General features: G+C 39.4%; 1 protein-coding gene and 1 long non-coding RNA gene across 5 annotated transcripts in view; one reads left to right on the plus strand and one right to left on the minus strand.

Annotated features, from left to right (window-relative positions):
- ARHGAP10 (Rho GTPase activating protein 10) overlaps positions 1-17,034 on the minus strand; it is a 280,920-nt gene that overhangs the window by 34,278 nt on the left and 229,608 nt on the right. For all 4 annotated transcript variants that reach the window (XM_056562829.1, XM_056562830.1, XM_056562831.1 and 1 more), the window contains one exon: positions 10,211-10,367. In XM_056562829.1, coding sequence (XP_056418804.1) covers positions 10,211-10,367 — 157 coding nt within the window. The remainder of the gene's footprint in view (positions 1-10,210; positions 10,368-17,034) is intronic.
- Positions 1,765-5,768, plus strand: LOC130359149 (uncharacterized). The gene is made up of 3 exons (XR_008889920.1): positions 1,765-1,883; positions 2,760-2,933; positions 5,693-5,768. It is a non-coding gene; the product is annotated as an uncharacterized LOC130359149 (long non-coding RNA).

A 17,034-nucleotide genomic window follows, 5' to 3' on the forward strand; every position in this document is an offset into this window, starting at 1 on the left:
GTACTCAAATGAAACCTCATTTTACCATAAACTGTACGGTGAACCTCAAAAAAATAAATTTTAGGGAGGAAATTTTAATGAAAACCACAATTTTTGCGCATTTTGGAGGGTTTTGTTTTCACACTATACACTTTACGGTAAAAATTACATTTGTTATTTATTCTGTGGGTCAATATGATTAAAATGATACCCATGAATAGATACTTTTATATTTTTTTACCGCTTAAAAAAAAATCTATAACTTTTTGTGCAAAATCAGTTATCTAAAATCGCCCTATTTTGACCACCTATATCTTTTTCATTTTTCTGTATACTGGGCGGTATGAGGGCTCATTTTTTGCGCCATCATCTGTAATTTTTATCGATACCACATTTGCATATATATAACTTTTAGATAATTTTTTATTCATTTTAAAAAAAAAAAAAATGTGACAAAAAAGCTGCATTTTTGGACTTAAATTTTTAAAGTTTACGCCATTCACCCCACGGGATAATTAACATTATATTTTGATAGTACGGACATTTACACACGCGGCGATACCAATGTTTACTAAAAAAAAAATGTACGCTTTTTGGGGGTAAAATGGGAAAAACTGACAATTTTCATTTTTATTGGGGGAGGGGATTTTTCCCTTTTTTTCTACTTTTTATTTTTAAATTTTTCAACTTTTATTTTACACTATCTATAGCAATCGTTTGATTGCTGATACTGTGCAGTGCTATGTATAGGACACAGCACTGCTCAATTATTATCGGTGATCTTCTGCTCTGGTCTGCTCGATCGCAGACCAGAGCAGAAGACCCCGGGAGATGGCCGGAGCCAGGTGATGGGACCTCCTGCCGCCATGCTGGATGATCCGATCGCCGCGGCAGCTCTGCGGGCGATCCGATCATCCATTCAAAGTACCACACTGCCGTGAGCTGTATTGATCACGGCATCTGAGTGGCTAATGGCGGACATCCGCGCGATCGTGGATGTCAGCCATTACGGGCGGGTCCCCGACTGCTACCAGCGGGAAGTGCCGCCAATCGAGGACATACATTTACGTCCGTGGTTGTTAAGGGGTTAAAATACGTACTCAAATGTAGTTAAGCTAGGAATTTTTTTTTAACATACTAAGCTGAATAGAATGTAAATAAAATTACCTTCTCATTGAAACATTATACAGATTATGTATATAAATTGAGGATGAAAATAATGTGAGGGTAGCGTTGACCCAGCCAGGCATACCAAAAGTAATATTGGCAAAAAGGAGCAACAGTACATCTTGAGTTCAGCTTATATTAGAGTAAGCTCCCATTTTCTCTTGGAGATAATAAAGATTGGTCAAGAAAGTTGCAGCTGTGCAAAAATAAGCGAGAAAAGATGGGAGAGCCCAATATTTGGTCCTAACTGGTCTTCAAAGATCCAAAAAAGGATCCATTAATAAGGAGCATTTTTTTTGTCTCTGTTTAGGCGCAGTTCAGGCGCGAGCAGAATATTTTGAGACTTTTATGAGTCTTTTGATACAGACAGTTTCACTCTTTTTGCCTACCTCTTTTTCTTTTTGACCATGCAGTGGTCATGTATGTATAATTTGTGACTTTTGTCAAAAGTCGCTATTTTGTGTGCAAAGGTACTTTTTAGGCGCAAAGCTACACCACCTACCAGCAGGCGTGAGAATCACTTCTACCTTCCACAATTCAACCTTTAACCCCTTGTGGACGACAGCGTCCCACTCCTCTTCTATGACACGAGCTCAGGAGCTGAGCGCGGGTCATAGCTGGGTGGTCCTGGTGGCTATCAGACATCACCGATCATGGTGATGCCCGGATTTAACCCCAATCAAATTTGATTGTAACATCTAAAATACAAGTAACAATGTCCAGGCAGCTCTGTGAAAGTAAGAAAAAAAACCTAAAATACCAAATTCAGGACCTGGGAAAGTGTCTACTTCTCTCCCTCACAAGTGTCTAGAAAAAGTGTCTGTGGTAGAGCTTTTCCAACCACAGCAGAGCTGCGCAAAATTCATTATCCTGCTGCACCTTCTTGATACATAAGATGAACGCTAGTCAAACCCACCACCCAAATAAACGTGGGAAAATAGCTCTACCGTAGACATTATTTGATAAATCTGGGCCATAATCCCTGCCAATGTTCCTTTCAACCTTCTGCAACTAGTATCAGCCGTGGGCATTTAGGGTGAAAATACACAAGATGCTGAATGCATGTTGCAGACAGCTCATGTTTTTTTCATGCGAATCATTATTTGCATCTGTATAAAGTTCTTTTACAATAATGCTGTCTGGTGAAAAGTTGGGGCCATGAGCATTTTTTTTTTTTAAGGAAAAATAAAAGCATGGTCAATAGAAGCAGTTTAGTTTCTTCACATTTCATTTTCTGCTGCATGAGATGGAAGGGCTTAACCAGAAAGGGCAATTCATGGCATTTCTATTCATGACCTTACTTGGAAACATGACATCGTTTGGCAAAGCATCGAATTTACACTTTATCTGCTGGAGCTTGAAAAATTCTGTTCTACAAACTGCTGAAGGGAAATGCATGCAGAGGTTAAACTACAGTTTAGTTCTTAATAAACATTCCTTGCATGGGGAATCCATCTGGGGCCCATCACCTGCGATAGGTATCCGTGTGAATAAGTGAACCGTCTGCATAGCACTTGGAGAACATCTGTGTGCAGTATAAATAATGTGAATACAGGAGTATTTGCAGGTATGTAACTACAAAAATAAAAAAATAGTAAATCTGTCACAAACAGTGATACGTTGCCCAGTCTGCACCAGCAAGACATGCTTGACAAATGGGTGAAGAGGTGACACTGTCCTGATTTCGGAGCCAGGGTACCTTTCACAGTTCAGGAAAACCAAGAAGTAAGAAAAATCTTTTGTATGCAGATCTCTGGAGGAAAGAAGAACATAGAACTCCTAGCAAGGTAAATTTTAACTGTTAGAAAAATTGCTTTAGTACCATCCTGGCACTGCCGGGAATAGGATTTTATAATTTAAGAGGTAAGGTTATCACAAAAGAGCAAAGGCCGAGGACACACAACTCACAAGTGTTATAATTAGCTACACGCAGGACTGGTGGAGGAGCAAACATGCCCTAAAACTTAGAAGATGTCTAAAAACCTTATACAGTTTTAAAAGTAAAATAGGACACTGGGAGAAGAGTTTTTAGTATTTAAACAGAGGCCACATAACCGAGAATGTGGTAATAAAATACATTTGTTACAACAAAATAAGGACTATCACAGTGCTTTGTAAAAGGCTCTGTTCTGCCTGGTATTTGCGGTTACAAATTTTCTGTACTGCAGCATCATATGGCTATAACGGTGAGACACAACTTTACTAGACCAGAAAATAGGTCATTTGGAAGTTAACCTTTTCCGACACATTTTGGTTGGCCTGGGCCCCCAGGGTGACAATTTACAGATGCCAGCTGGAAATGATGCAGCATAGTCCTAGCTAACCTAGAAGATGAGGCATTTACACATCTGAACAAGAGGGACCACAGGGATATCTTGGTCAATGAATGGGAGTGGGGTTTTAGGCCTATACTGGCTGGGGCTCTTATAGCTGGCATTGCTGGATGGAGGAAATTGGACCTGACCCTGGGATGTAGCTGGTAATAACCTACAGTAGGAACTATGATATGTATGCAAATGTATATAGAGGCACTGTGGCTTGCAATGTTACATAAGGGCACTATGCCGGAAAGTGGCTCCTAAAATCGGACAGACGTTGCCCTGGTAAATAACTGGAATGGTTACTGGCACTGGGATAAAGCACACAACTGATGATAACTTTACATAGTAGTACTAAGGCTGGCAAAAATATATAAGGGCCATGAGGCTTTTACTGGGAAACAAGGTATCTTTGTTATTGGGAGACCTGCAGGCTGACAAAAATCGGAGTAACTTGTGGCAGCACTGCTGTGGTCACTGATATAGGTTAAAACTGTGGGCAGCAATATTATGAGGTAAAACTAGCTTTAGAGTATCAGTGCACAAATCACTGTTATACATAAATACTGCAGGTAATATTAAGGGGGAAAGCCCTGAGGCTGGTTCTCATCGGGGGGGGGGGGGGGGGGGGGGGGGGGGGAGCACAATGACTGGCAACGTTACAGGATAGCAATGTAACAGAATGTTGTATGGGAGAGCTCTGTGGCGGGCCATTAGCGATGAACACTGGCCGAGAAAGTTACTAGGCTTCGTCTGGCAACTTTAGAGGAGAGTGCTGTGCCTGGCACTAATATGGAGGAGCATTGTAGTTGGTGATGTTACAGGAGTACTCCACTGCTAGACATCTTATCCCCTATATAAAGGATAGGGGATAAGTTTGACCGTGGGGGTCCTGCTGCTAAACAAATGCCGGGTTCCTGCAACAGTGGTTGGGTCATCACGGCCACACGCCCTCATGACGTCACGCCCCACCCCCTCCCATAGACATGAGTGGAGGGGGTGTGGAGTGACATCACGAGGGGCGTGGTCATGATGTCACAATCACAGCCTCCGGCTCCGAGCGTTCTGAACAAAATGTTTAGAACACTGGAGCACGGGAGTACCGCTTTAAGGAAGGGGACTGCAACTCCGGATTCCTTGGGAGATATGTAAATATAGGAATGTCCCAGTACACACACTTAAAATGTTGATTTAAAAGGAAAAAAAAGCTCAGTGTGTATATATGCAAAATATTAGTGTTAAACTAAGAAAAAAATATTTTATTTGGAAATGTCATGATTGTTTGTATTTTAAATAAAAAATACAAATAACATCGGCTTACTTGTCTATGTACATGTAGAACAACTTGTGACAGAAAAACAATGCCAGAATTGTTTTGATTGGCAAAATATTACCAGAGTTATTCCCTAATAAAGTCATATATTCCAGATTTGAAAAAACAGGCTTTGTCTTTAAGGGGCGTACAGGCTTACTTATCTAGGTCCTTAAGCGGTTTGATATGTCTAGATTTATAACAAAATAGCACTACTATTGTATGTATAGCCTTTAAATTCATATTCACTGTTGATAAAATATTGTTCCAAGTTTTTGTTGGTGCGCACAAAGTTGTCTTCCAACCAAATAACAGGAGTTGTCAATATGGAGTTCTTATGCTTCACTGAATTTTTATTTCTACCCCATCAAGTGTACTGTAACCATGTGTATTTAGGAAAAATATTCAAATAACATTCTCAAAAATAAACAATACTGCTGCTAGACATTATTTGAAATTTACTGCCAAGTCAAAAGTAGACAGGCGGTGCCATGTTATATGGCTATGGCCATCTACTTGGCACTGTCCCAGCTGTCACTTCAGGTTTTATATCTGTACAAGTACAAAGAGACACTTTGTGGCAACACATTTTTCAGCATATTTTCTTGGAAAATAAAAACAAATAGATTACACTTATCAGTAGAGTTTATTGGCATTTAAATCTTCATAGATAAAGGTTTCATATCATGTTTTTCTATTATAATTAGATTTCGGCAGGAAAAAAACATTCTGCTTCACTGTATGACTGCCATGATTGATGCAATTTATAAATAAGGCAGGAAATTAAACTTAGGAAACTAGGAACATTGTATACCATTAGTTCCCTTCACAACTGAAATTTACTGTTAAAGTGGTTAGGATCAGTCCTCAGATTTATTGTGGTGTAAAGCATAAGAATGTGTTTGCTTATCTGCAGGTTTTACAGCATTCAGCGACATATACACCTGCCGGGATTATCAAAACCAACATAAGAGGCGTTTATGAATCCTCCAATGCATAAAATGTGATGAAATTATTTGCTGGGTGGAGAGTAAAATGTTACATTGTTGTTAAATTAAACTGACAGCTAAAAAAATCTAAAAAACAGAAGTACTTTATGGTGAAATGTTATTACACACCATCTACCGCTCGCCAGGTTCTGTAGCTGAAATCAGTGCTAAATTTATGAGCATTCAGTGGTTAAGAAGTAATACAATTTTACTTTATGCATTGTCCCATAAACACCAAACAGTGCCTTATAACCTATAACTGCACATATCCAACTACCTATATAGCATGCCACTATTGTAAAACACTTCGATATAAGATGCCCTTAGCGCCAAATGGGGAAAAAACTAACCAAGAGAAAAGTGACATTACAAGTTGCAAATGGTTGTGACAGCAAAAGTGTGATCTTGTTTTATCTCCTCAAACAGAATTTCACATACAAAGGGACAACTTTAGACAAATTTCACCAAAATATATCACCCAAGGGTGACATTACCGTCAGATGCTGCTTATGTAGTCTTCGCTACAGTAGTTAAATTCACTCTGTCCCAAGGGCTAAAATAAATATCAAAGCTTACCTTTAGAGTTTCGTATTTTACACCAAACTTGTTTACACACGTGTGATGACATCACAGAGCAAGCTATTCACCCCCTATTCATTGGAGAGTATTCCCCATTGACGTCACTACAGAAAGCCATACAGATATAGGACAAGTGATGTGGCGGGGAACCAGAAGGAGACAGTGATAATGAATTCTAAGGAGCAACCTATTTTTGGCCTACTGGACAGGTTAATTTTTAAGTTTTATTTAATTGCATCATGTTAAAAAGGTACTTTAAAGAAATATATATTTTATTAGTGTTGCTCATAAATAATCAAGTTTACAAAGTGGAACAAGTTTTGGTTACTTTTTATTTAAATACTTAAAGAAGCACATCTGCGGAAGGTGTTCATTATGTGCATGTATATACATATGTATATATGTTGTGATAAAGTGGCAAGGAAAGGGTGCGTTTCCTTGACTCCCTGACCTGGGACCTAAGTAATCAGACAGCAGACAGGGGAGGTGCTCAAAAGGAAGAGGCTCAGTCTGATCTGGGCTCTCCCTTGTAAACAGAAGGTCGCTGTAAGGGGGAGACAGGGGGCCCTGTTGGAATCACACAGCAGGAGCTGTGAGTGACCCAAATGACAGCGTGAACTATGAGTAATCAGGTTGCAGGTGGCACATGTTTTAACTGGATGAGGGGTGCTCACCAGTAAGTAGACAGGGCATGCTGAGAGTTGTAGTCCGTGACCAGACAGTCTAGGACTTTATTTTGCTCCTGTTTTATGTTTTGTTTTACCTGCAACCTGTATAAATAAAGCTGGCGAGGTGCCAGACTTGTATGCTGAACTGTTGTCTGTCGAGCTATTGCGAGGAAACGTGTCCAGTGGCAAGTGACCAGGGCGATCCCAGAGCTATCCCCAAGGACGGTTCCTCACAATGTATATATGATTCATCTAGTATTACCGAATTTATCTATTCCTTTCTATCTGAAATATCTAAAATAGTTTCCTAAAGTTGGGTCATGTAATCTCACGATGACCCGCTGGAAACTACACATGCTTCTCTGCCCTCAACGGGGACCATCTAAGCCAGAAGAACTTCCACTATGATGAAACTGCATAGACTGTTCCTCACAAGCTCTCCACAAGAGGATTGGTTTGGGCCAGACTCCAATCACAGTAACCAATAATGATTATACAGCTCCTATCACACAGTTATGATTGATTTAAATTAAATTCAGCATCTCTGACTGTATAATAAGCTTACTTAGAAGAAAATTAGATTCTTTGCTGGGCGAGAAAGCAGTTTGAAATCTGATGGTGGCTGATCAGAAGTCACGTGACCCAGCTGCTGTAATGAGATGTATGGTTGCAGCAGAGATGGGATGAAAAAGATAACACTGTGGTGGTTAGTGAGCTTTATATCGGCAAAAATAAAAATCAGTAGTGTTTCTTTTATGGGATTTCTCAACCCAAATAATTATTGGCACATTCATAGGATATGATACAAATGTTTGACTGGTGGAGGCTTTACTGCTACTGAAAACTAGGGACCTATGTTCCCATTCATAAACAAGAGACAGTTCTAAACGCGCAGACAATCTCCATTTTTATTGCATGGGGGACTTGGAAAGAGGCAAGTCAGCAGTATGGGTTCTGCAGTAGCCACGTGAACTCAGTGTTCATGCAGGTAAGGGTTCAGCTTCCTGCATAAACACTAAGCAGTTTAGTCTCATATAAATAAGCAGCCGGGTTTCCAAACTGGTGCATGAGTTAAATCCTCTATGTCCGTTTACAAATAAAACAATCAAAGTATTGCAATTCAATAAGATTCAATTGTTAAAAAAAAATAAAACTTTAGCACGATAGTCATCCATATAGTCAACAATCTTGGATAGTCATCTCTCTTGGTAGCTCACACTTAAAAAAAGAAGTACAGTGGTATATGTATGAGATAAATGTCTGATCGCGGTGTGGTCCGACCGCTGGGACCCCCGCGATCTACTGTACAGGCCCCGGGTCGGACCTGGCTTAGTGCTGCTAGAGTGCGTTTCGTACCCAGCATGTCAGCTGGTACAAACATGCCGCCTCCATTTATCTCCTGTGTCTCTGTCTCTCCCATGGAGATGAATGGAGGCGGCGTATTAGAATTAGCACTAGAATGTTAATTTTGCTGTTTGTATAACTGATGTAAAAACACCATGAGGGATATTTATCAAAACCTACGCAGAGGGGAAAAAAAATACCAGTTGCCCATTGCAACCAATCAGATTGCTTCTTTTATCCACTTTAAAAATAGAAGAAGCAATCTGATTGGTTGCTATGGTCAACAACTCTTCTTTTCTCTGTACAGGTTTTGAAAAATCTTCCCCCATTATTTTTAGAACAATTTAGTTAATTGCGGAAAACACTCCCATTACTGCAAGAAACTGCGGCTTACTCAGCTGATTTGCAAATATTTCTTCCTATACATGTGGCAAATTGTATCCAATTGCTTCTAAGGCAACATAACTGAGTGTCAAAAAAGGGCATTTGGGTGCATCTAAAACAAGGTAAAACTAAATGTATGACATGTATGAACAATTTTGGTCTGAAGGAGGGGATGCCTGGTCCCTGACAATGCTATTTGCCACACAGATCTAGCTGAAAACTATGGCGATGCAGAGAGCCAATGTCTTTTTGTGTCTAACTCGTGTAAGCCACAGGCTGTTTAGCCCTGGGGCCTAAGAGAGGTCAGAAGCATGTTGTGGATATTATCTCTGCACACGCAGCATAATTATGTTGCTGCAGAGACCGGAAAAGATCCAGTCGCTCACTAAGCAAACATATTTAGGTGACTGAGTGTTTATTTTATTTTTCATGGTGCAAAAGAGGCATTATTAAAGGGGGTTGCACAAAAGAAATAACTACTATATATGGGGGCAAAAAAAGAAAACATTCCTATTGTGTAGCAGCACAAAAAGAAAACACTACTACTTTGGGAGAGGCAAATTAAATGGGGGCATTATAAATGAATGTAGCACTAAGCAGAGGACTACTGCTGTGTGAGGCACAAGAAGGGCAATACTGTATTGCCAATAGTGGCACTAGAAATGGTAGATTTGTGTAGAGGCGGAAAGGGTGCAGGAAACTGAAGTGACAGTTGTCTGTGAGGTCAGTTCTGCAAGGATGACTTGTGGCTGCTCTTCATGGCAGCCTATATTTAACTGTACTATGGCTTCTTGGAATCAACGGATTCAACTGTACTATATTCACCTATATGGTCTGCCCGGGATTAGTTGACATTGGTGAAAATGTTGATACTCTTTTGAGCAGCGTTTCCACTTGGCAATTTATTTTTTGTTGGGGGGGACTGCCACTGAAGTTTTTAAGGCAAAGCCAGAAGTGTTTTCAAAAGGAATGGGAAATAAAAAGAAAGACTTATACTTCTTTCTCATGGATCCACTTCTGCTTTGGCTCAAAAACTGCAGTGGCAATTCCCCAGCCACAGCCCCCAAAAAACTGGCAAGTGGAAACGCAGTCTTAGGGTAGGGTCACAAGTAGCGTATATGCAGTGTATTTCACGCTGCACAAAATCCACTGTGCAACAGGAAATATGGTGCATATTTTCCTATGAGCAGACACGCAGGGCTACCCATGGCAGCCCTGTGTATGCAGTGAATTTGGAGGCAGGCCCAGCGTGCTGAAGTGACTGTGATGCGCGGGTTCGGCTAAAAACCTTACTCAACACACGGGGCTGCTGTGGGAAGCACTATGTGTCTGCTCATAGGAGAATATGCTGCGTATTTCCCGCTGTGCAGTGAATTTTGCTCAGTGGGAGAAACACTGCCTATATACTAATATAAGTATTATGGGAATGTAGCCCACAAGTATGTTAAACAAAATAAAAAAAACTCTTACTCAGAGGGTGTCCACTCCAAAACTTCACTGGCATCTGCTATAAGATGATTTTTCTCATAGGAAGGATTTGTGCATGTAGCCAGAGGAGTGAGAGAAGAAGGTGGTGAAAGTGAATCCATACTACCAGTAGGTGTATCTTTTGGAGAATTGTTGTCATCTGCAAAAGCATAAAACCCAAAATTAAAAAATTAAAGACTATAGATAAAAGCATTTTAAAATTATAATAAACAGGCACAAAATTAATATAGAAGGGACATTTTAACAAGAGAATGCCAAAACAACAATCTGATCACCATTTTTTCCTTAATACATTATACATTAAACCTTTAGATCAAATTTAGATGATGAAAAACGACCCTATTTATTAAGCAAAAACGTTTAGCTTAAAGTCTATATGCGTGTTATACACTGATAAACCCTTTCTGGCCCTGCAAAAGCCACTGCGGTTGCTTTAAATCACGTAACTGCAGCGGCTTCTGCGAGGCCAGAGTCCCGCCGCCAATGCTGTCGCTGTGCGCTGACGAGTGACGTCCTCAACGCGACATCACTCACCATTGGGCAGCGAACAGCAACAGTGCAGGAGAGCATTCCAGGACAGGTAAATATGAAAGCCGGGGATGGGGGGGGGAATCGGGTGGCGACAGTGGGACTCCAGCCCCACAGAAACTGCTGAAGTTATATTGAACCACACCGGCTTTTTCAGGGCCAAAGTTTATTGGGGGTATACAAGCACCCTCATTTTAACAATGATACTTGGGTAAAATACCTTTTTCCTTGGAAAAATAAGGGTTTGTGTTACAGGCCAGTGCGTAGTATACCCCAGTATAAATACGGTAATTATGGTCATAAAAGTAGGAGTTCTCCACTATTTTTAAGTTAGGGTCTCCTTATCCAGGTCTGCCATCGGGTAAAGGTCCAAGCTGAAAGCCAAGAGCTGGTTCAAACCTAAAGCCGCAGTGCCATGAAAGAAATAGGTGCTGCCTGTTGTAGAACATTATTATTACCACCAAGGTACCAGAGGCCACATCATTCAAGTAGCAGACTCCAATATGATGCAAAGGTTGTTGTCTTTTATTAGTTTCTAAAAGTGCATTCAACTATTCCACTTCATTCATACATTATTATTATTACCATAATAATAAGTTACAGGGTAAAATGAGCGACTGCACTGTGGAGGATGTAAATCGACTTTTCCTTATATGACCTAAATACTGCAACACATTGTGCTCCTGAATATAATACTGGCACAATGTACTCCTGAATATTATACTGCCACACACTTGGGCCCCTGAATATATTACTGCCAAACACACACACACACACCATATCCCTGATTACTGCCACATACTGTGCCCCTGATATAATAATTATATATTTGATATGTTGTACATCTCGGCAAAACATTAACCTTTCTAATATACTTCATAAGAAGAGAGCACAGAGGAGTGCTATCAGACAGGAGAGAGCACAGAGGAGAGCTATAAGACAGGAGAGAGAACAGAGGAGTGCTATAAGAAAGGAGAGAGCACAGAGGAGTACTATCAGACAGGAGAGAGCACAGAGAAGTGCCATCAGACAGGAGAGAGCACAGAGGAGTCCTATCAGACAGGAGAGAGCACAGAGGAGTACTATCAGACAGGAAAGAGTACAGAGGAGTACTATCAGTCAGGAAAGAGCACAAAGGAGTACTATCAGACAGGAGAGAGCACAGAGGAGTACTATCAGACAGGAGAGAGCACAGAGGAGTACTATCAGACAGGAGAGAGCACAGAGGAGTGCTATCAGACCGGAGAGAGCACAGAGGAGTACTATCAGACAGGAAAGAGAGCATAGAGTAGTGCTAGCCCACCCTCACTTACTGGACTTTGCCCATGCCTGTGCTTCAGCTTGGACAAAGCCATGATTTTATAAGCCGTGATTTCTATAAAAAGGAAATAACATTTTCTTATTAAGTATATTAGAAAGGTTAATGTTTTGCCAAGATATACAGTATATAAAAAAGTTTTTGTATGTGACAGTGCCCATTTAAATAATTTTCTAAGACTCTCCAGCTGTAGCAAACTACAACTTTCATTATGCACAAACAGAATGTTATGATGGGAGCTGTAGTTGTGCAACAACTGGAGAGCTACAGGTGGTGGAACACAAGCGACTGTTCACCTGACAGGCTTGCCTTTCCAGGTCCCAGGCTTGTCCTCTGCTCTAATCACGCCGTCTGCATGGAAAAAGAAGCACCGGGTGGCCGGGCAGGAAACACAGTGTCCCCTTGCTCCTGCCCTCACTTGGCTATTTATTTTTATTGGTGTCTTAAAGACACGGACATAAATCAATGCAGGGAAAATGAATGTCTCCTCAGGGAATTAGCTGGCGGATCTGGACCACGATCAACTAGTTGAGTACTGCTGGTATGGAGTATATAGAAAATAATTTTAATGATTCAAAGACAAATGATTCGAATACCATCATTTATAGCAAACAAAAAACTTGTCTAGGGGGCTGATGCATTGGTTAAATGTCAAATGTGTTAATCTACATGCATAATGCAAAAAATAAACAAATTAATTAATGATTGAATAAGCCAATATTATCCAGAATGAGAAGTCTCCTTTTCCCAACCAGCTAAAAACTCTACAGAGCAGTGAGAGTTTTGGTATTATTGTAAAAGTAAAAAGTTATTTTGTAAGACTTTAGCAATGTAAGATTTCTAAATAATAAGGGCAGCCAAAAAAATTCAGAATGAGGTCAGCTAGTGAAAACAATTCATTTTCTGCAACAGAGGGGGAAAAAAAGTCCATTTGTGCCAGGGTTTCATTAATCATTGTGAAAACTTTGAAATTATACAGAAATGAAAGTAGAGCATTTTCCAAATAATTTTTTTTAGAAGATTCTTAATTTACAGGTGCCCAAAAACGGGATAAAAAAAAAAATCACACATTGCAAGTTTATTATATATACACATTGTTTAAACTAATAATAATAATAAAAAAAAAAACAAAAAAAACAAAAAACAACACAATTTTAAGTCCTTGCCCAACACATGTGTATTAAGTACTGTGGCCAAAATTAACTTATCCCCTATCCATCAGTAGCTGATTGCGTGGGGGTCCGACCGATGGCCCCAACTGCCCATTCCATACCCTGGGATCTCCTGAATGGGACCCCATCCAGCTCTGGAGCTCATGTAATCTACCTCTAAACAGCATGCGCTCCATTCATTTCAAAGGAGTGCGTGCCATTTAAAGGTAGGTGACATGCTCCTGACTGAGCGGGACAGGGTCCCATTCAGGAGGCTGTGTGTGGAGGGGGGGAGGGGGGGGCAGTGAGCAGTTACTTACTCCCTATCCTGTCCTTTAAGTATTGTGTATTATTACAGTAATTTTACTTTTAATAAATGGAAATAATTTGATTCTGTACACATAAATTTTTCCATATTTTCTTTTTTTCCGCTTCCAGTCTACAGTCTACTTAAATTATCATGCCCCCTACATGTTAAAAGATTAACCCTTCTGAACTTATTTTTCTGTCTTGTTAATAAATCCCAATACAATCATTTTACAGGTTTACTTATCAGTGCAACTACTACACTATAAGAAATGGTCCAAACCTGTCTGACTGTAAAAGTATGATCTCATGTAGCAGAAGCTATGTGCCCTGCTTGTTGTCAAAACCACACACACAGTTAATGTTTGGCATAGTTTTCTAATTCATAGTTAAATGGCCATGTAGTTTTGCAGGCAGCTGCCTGTAAAAAAAAACAAAAAACAATGCAGGGATACAGTACTCCCATAAACTGGCTGTTATGATATATCAAAGTAGGTCTACCAGCATCCACTAGTAGAAGAATGAATAACATATTTTATTGGTGTCAAAAGAAAAAGTGCCATATTTCAACCTATATTAAGACTTTGTCAAGCATGTCAAGAGTGTCTGTGCTCTTAAGTGAGTTCATGCGTAATATTTTGCAGTATTTGGTCCTCTTTATTGGTCATTATTTTTAGCCAAAAGCATGCGTGGAATACAGAAAAATGATAATGTAAAGATTTGCGCCTGTCTCTGTGTTTTGGACCCACTCCTGGCTAACCAAAATAAACCAAATAAAATAAGGACCTAAACATTGACCAAAATCCTACATGTGAACACAGCCAGCTTTGCTCATGAAAGGAGAAACTACATCTAGATTAGTAGGATTACAACCTTACCTCCTCTGCCATGTAGCCTAGGAGTGCTTCCTTACCGGGAGTTTTGCAGCTGTTGTGTGGTTGAACTCCCAGGCCTTCCATAAACAGTGAATCTAACACAAAGGCCCAGAAGGGACGCACAAAACCCTTTCTTTGATTCCCTAATCCATAAAATGTCACTTTTATTTCATCCAGATAAAAGAAAAAATCATAAATCTCAAGTAATTGGTGAGTTAAAATGTTCAGGGAACACCAGATTCAATAAATTAGGTAGCACTAGTGCTTCGTATCATGATTTTAATAACTACCTTGTAGCCTTATTAGAGCCCAGTATATGCAACAAGCAATCATCTAAATATGGTGAGTCACTGTCTGCAGTGCAGCGACACTAAATCTGGTGATCCTTGGTTTAAAATGCAAACACACATAATCCTTTCAGTACTTATCAGCTGCTGTATGCTCCAGAGAAAGTAATGTAGTTCTTTCCTGTCTAATTACACAGCTCTCTGCTGACACCTCTTTCCTTGTGCCAGGAACTGTCTGGAGCTGGATAGGTTTGCTATGGGGATTTTCTTCTACTCTGGACAGTTCCTAACACAGACAGACATGTCAGCAGAGAGCACTGTGGTCAGGCTGGAAAGAACTACACAACTTCCTCTGGAGCATACAGGAGCTGGTATGTACTGGAAGGCTAAAGATTTTTAAATAGAGGTTATTCACAAATCTGTATAACTTATTGGCTCCAGCTGATTTGAAAAAATTCAAGATGACCCCTTCTGGTCCACAGTTATACAGTTTAGGCATTCTCACAAATCATTCAAGGACCACACAAGAGATTATTTTACTGAATTTAGCCAAAATATAAAGTTCTGGAAATTGACTGAGAATCCTGTCCCGCCTCCAATGCACACTAAAATGTTTGGCCCTCATTGCTATACTGCTGAATTTCTTTAAACGGCTGCACCAATTTCAGTAAATGTAACCTCTTTGTACTGTGGTTCACCTGCACTATAAACAAGTGTATTGGGTTAAATGCTGGTAAGCAGCCTGTTCGTTTACCTTTAAGGCTGGATATGTTGGTTTCTGAAATTCTTATTACCTTTGAATATTCAGATTACGATTTGCATTTCCTTTATTTTATTGGATCCTGCTTACGCTTGATGTCATGCAAACACCTGCCTTGTTTACTCTGTTGTCCATGGTTTATTGTGGGTACTGTTGTTTATGTTTATATTAAGCAAAAATATAGACTAAGCCTATTCAACAAAAATGACTGTAGGAAAGAGTCAAGTCCCTTTTGCTTCTCTTGATTTCTAACTATAATGGTTCAAAAAGCAGAGCGGAGCGGACAGCAGCATGGAGCCATCAAACTCTGTAAAGAGGGAACTATTATTGGTCGCATCTTATATGGAGAGAAAATGATTTAATTTATACTAAAGAAAAACTATTAATAACATTTATATATATATTATATATATATATATATATATATATATATATATATATATAAACACACACACACACACACACACACAGTATAGATGAGAAGATAACAATTACTAATTTACAATCCTAAATTTCAGTAATGCTGAAGATACTATGTATGGCATAAAACACTTTCTAATGAGAACTAAAGGGCCTATTAACATATCAAGCAAGGAGACCCTAGTATTAAGGTTATTAGGTTATATAACTTTTTTTATTAATTTAATCAAATAATTTGCTCTGAGAATTATTACAAACAATCTCTAATAGTCTAGAAACATTTTAGAAATTTAGAAAATTATATAAAACTAAAATTAATCTCTAAAACTAAATTAGTCTGTGGCTTGCTAGCAATGATGCTTCCGATTTTCCTATTTTAACTACTGTGCATACCCAGAATAATGCTGACTTCAGTGCAATGTATAGCAGCCTTGGTATTTGCACAGTAAATATACCTTTAAATTACATAAACTATTTCAATTATGCAGCCTCACCTAAGTCCCTATTAAAATAATTTTGCAATGCTCTTGAATAGCATTGAGATTTTTCATTTCTACATTTTCACCAAATCTAATCTAAAGGAATTACACAACCTCCCATCTTGTCAGTGTTGCTGAAATATAAGCCTATTAATAACATACAGTTGGCTTCTCCATTGCCCTGGTTTCTCTGTTACAGAATAGAAATTCTACCCTCTACTGAAAGCCGTAACGCTGTTGTTCCTATAAAGGACTTACTGCACGCCCCAATTAATCAAGTCACATATCTGACTGGTAGGGTCTATAAATGAGAGCAAATTGTAAGTGTTTAGATAAATCCCCTCTGTGATGATGTGAAACCCTGGGAGCAATGAATGAACTGGCAGTCACTGGGATTGACAGTTTCTATAGCGTACAGCCAAGTACATTCCATTTGGGACATAAAACCTTTTATAACTTGGAAAACTATTGCAGAAACTTGTCAAGGACCTACATTCTATATTAGAAAGTAACTGGATGTTTTTGTATTAACCGGTCATGTCCAGGCTCTAACCACTGTATACTCATTAATAGATTTAGGTCAGAGACTACCTTTTAGCAATACTCAATTTTATTGAAACCCTTCCTGCACAGGTCTCTCCAGAGACCTTTTGTGGATAATGGTAGACTTTTTCTTGTTGCT

This window comes from Hyla sarda, chromosome 1 (assembly GCF_029499605.1).
Source record: "Hyla sarda isolate aHylSar1 chromosome 1, aHylSar1.hap1, whole genome shotgun sequence".
NCBI classification, from domain to species: Eukaryota; Metazoa; Chordata; class Amphibia; order Anura; family Hylidae; genus Hyla; species Hyla sarda.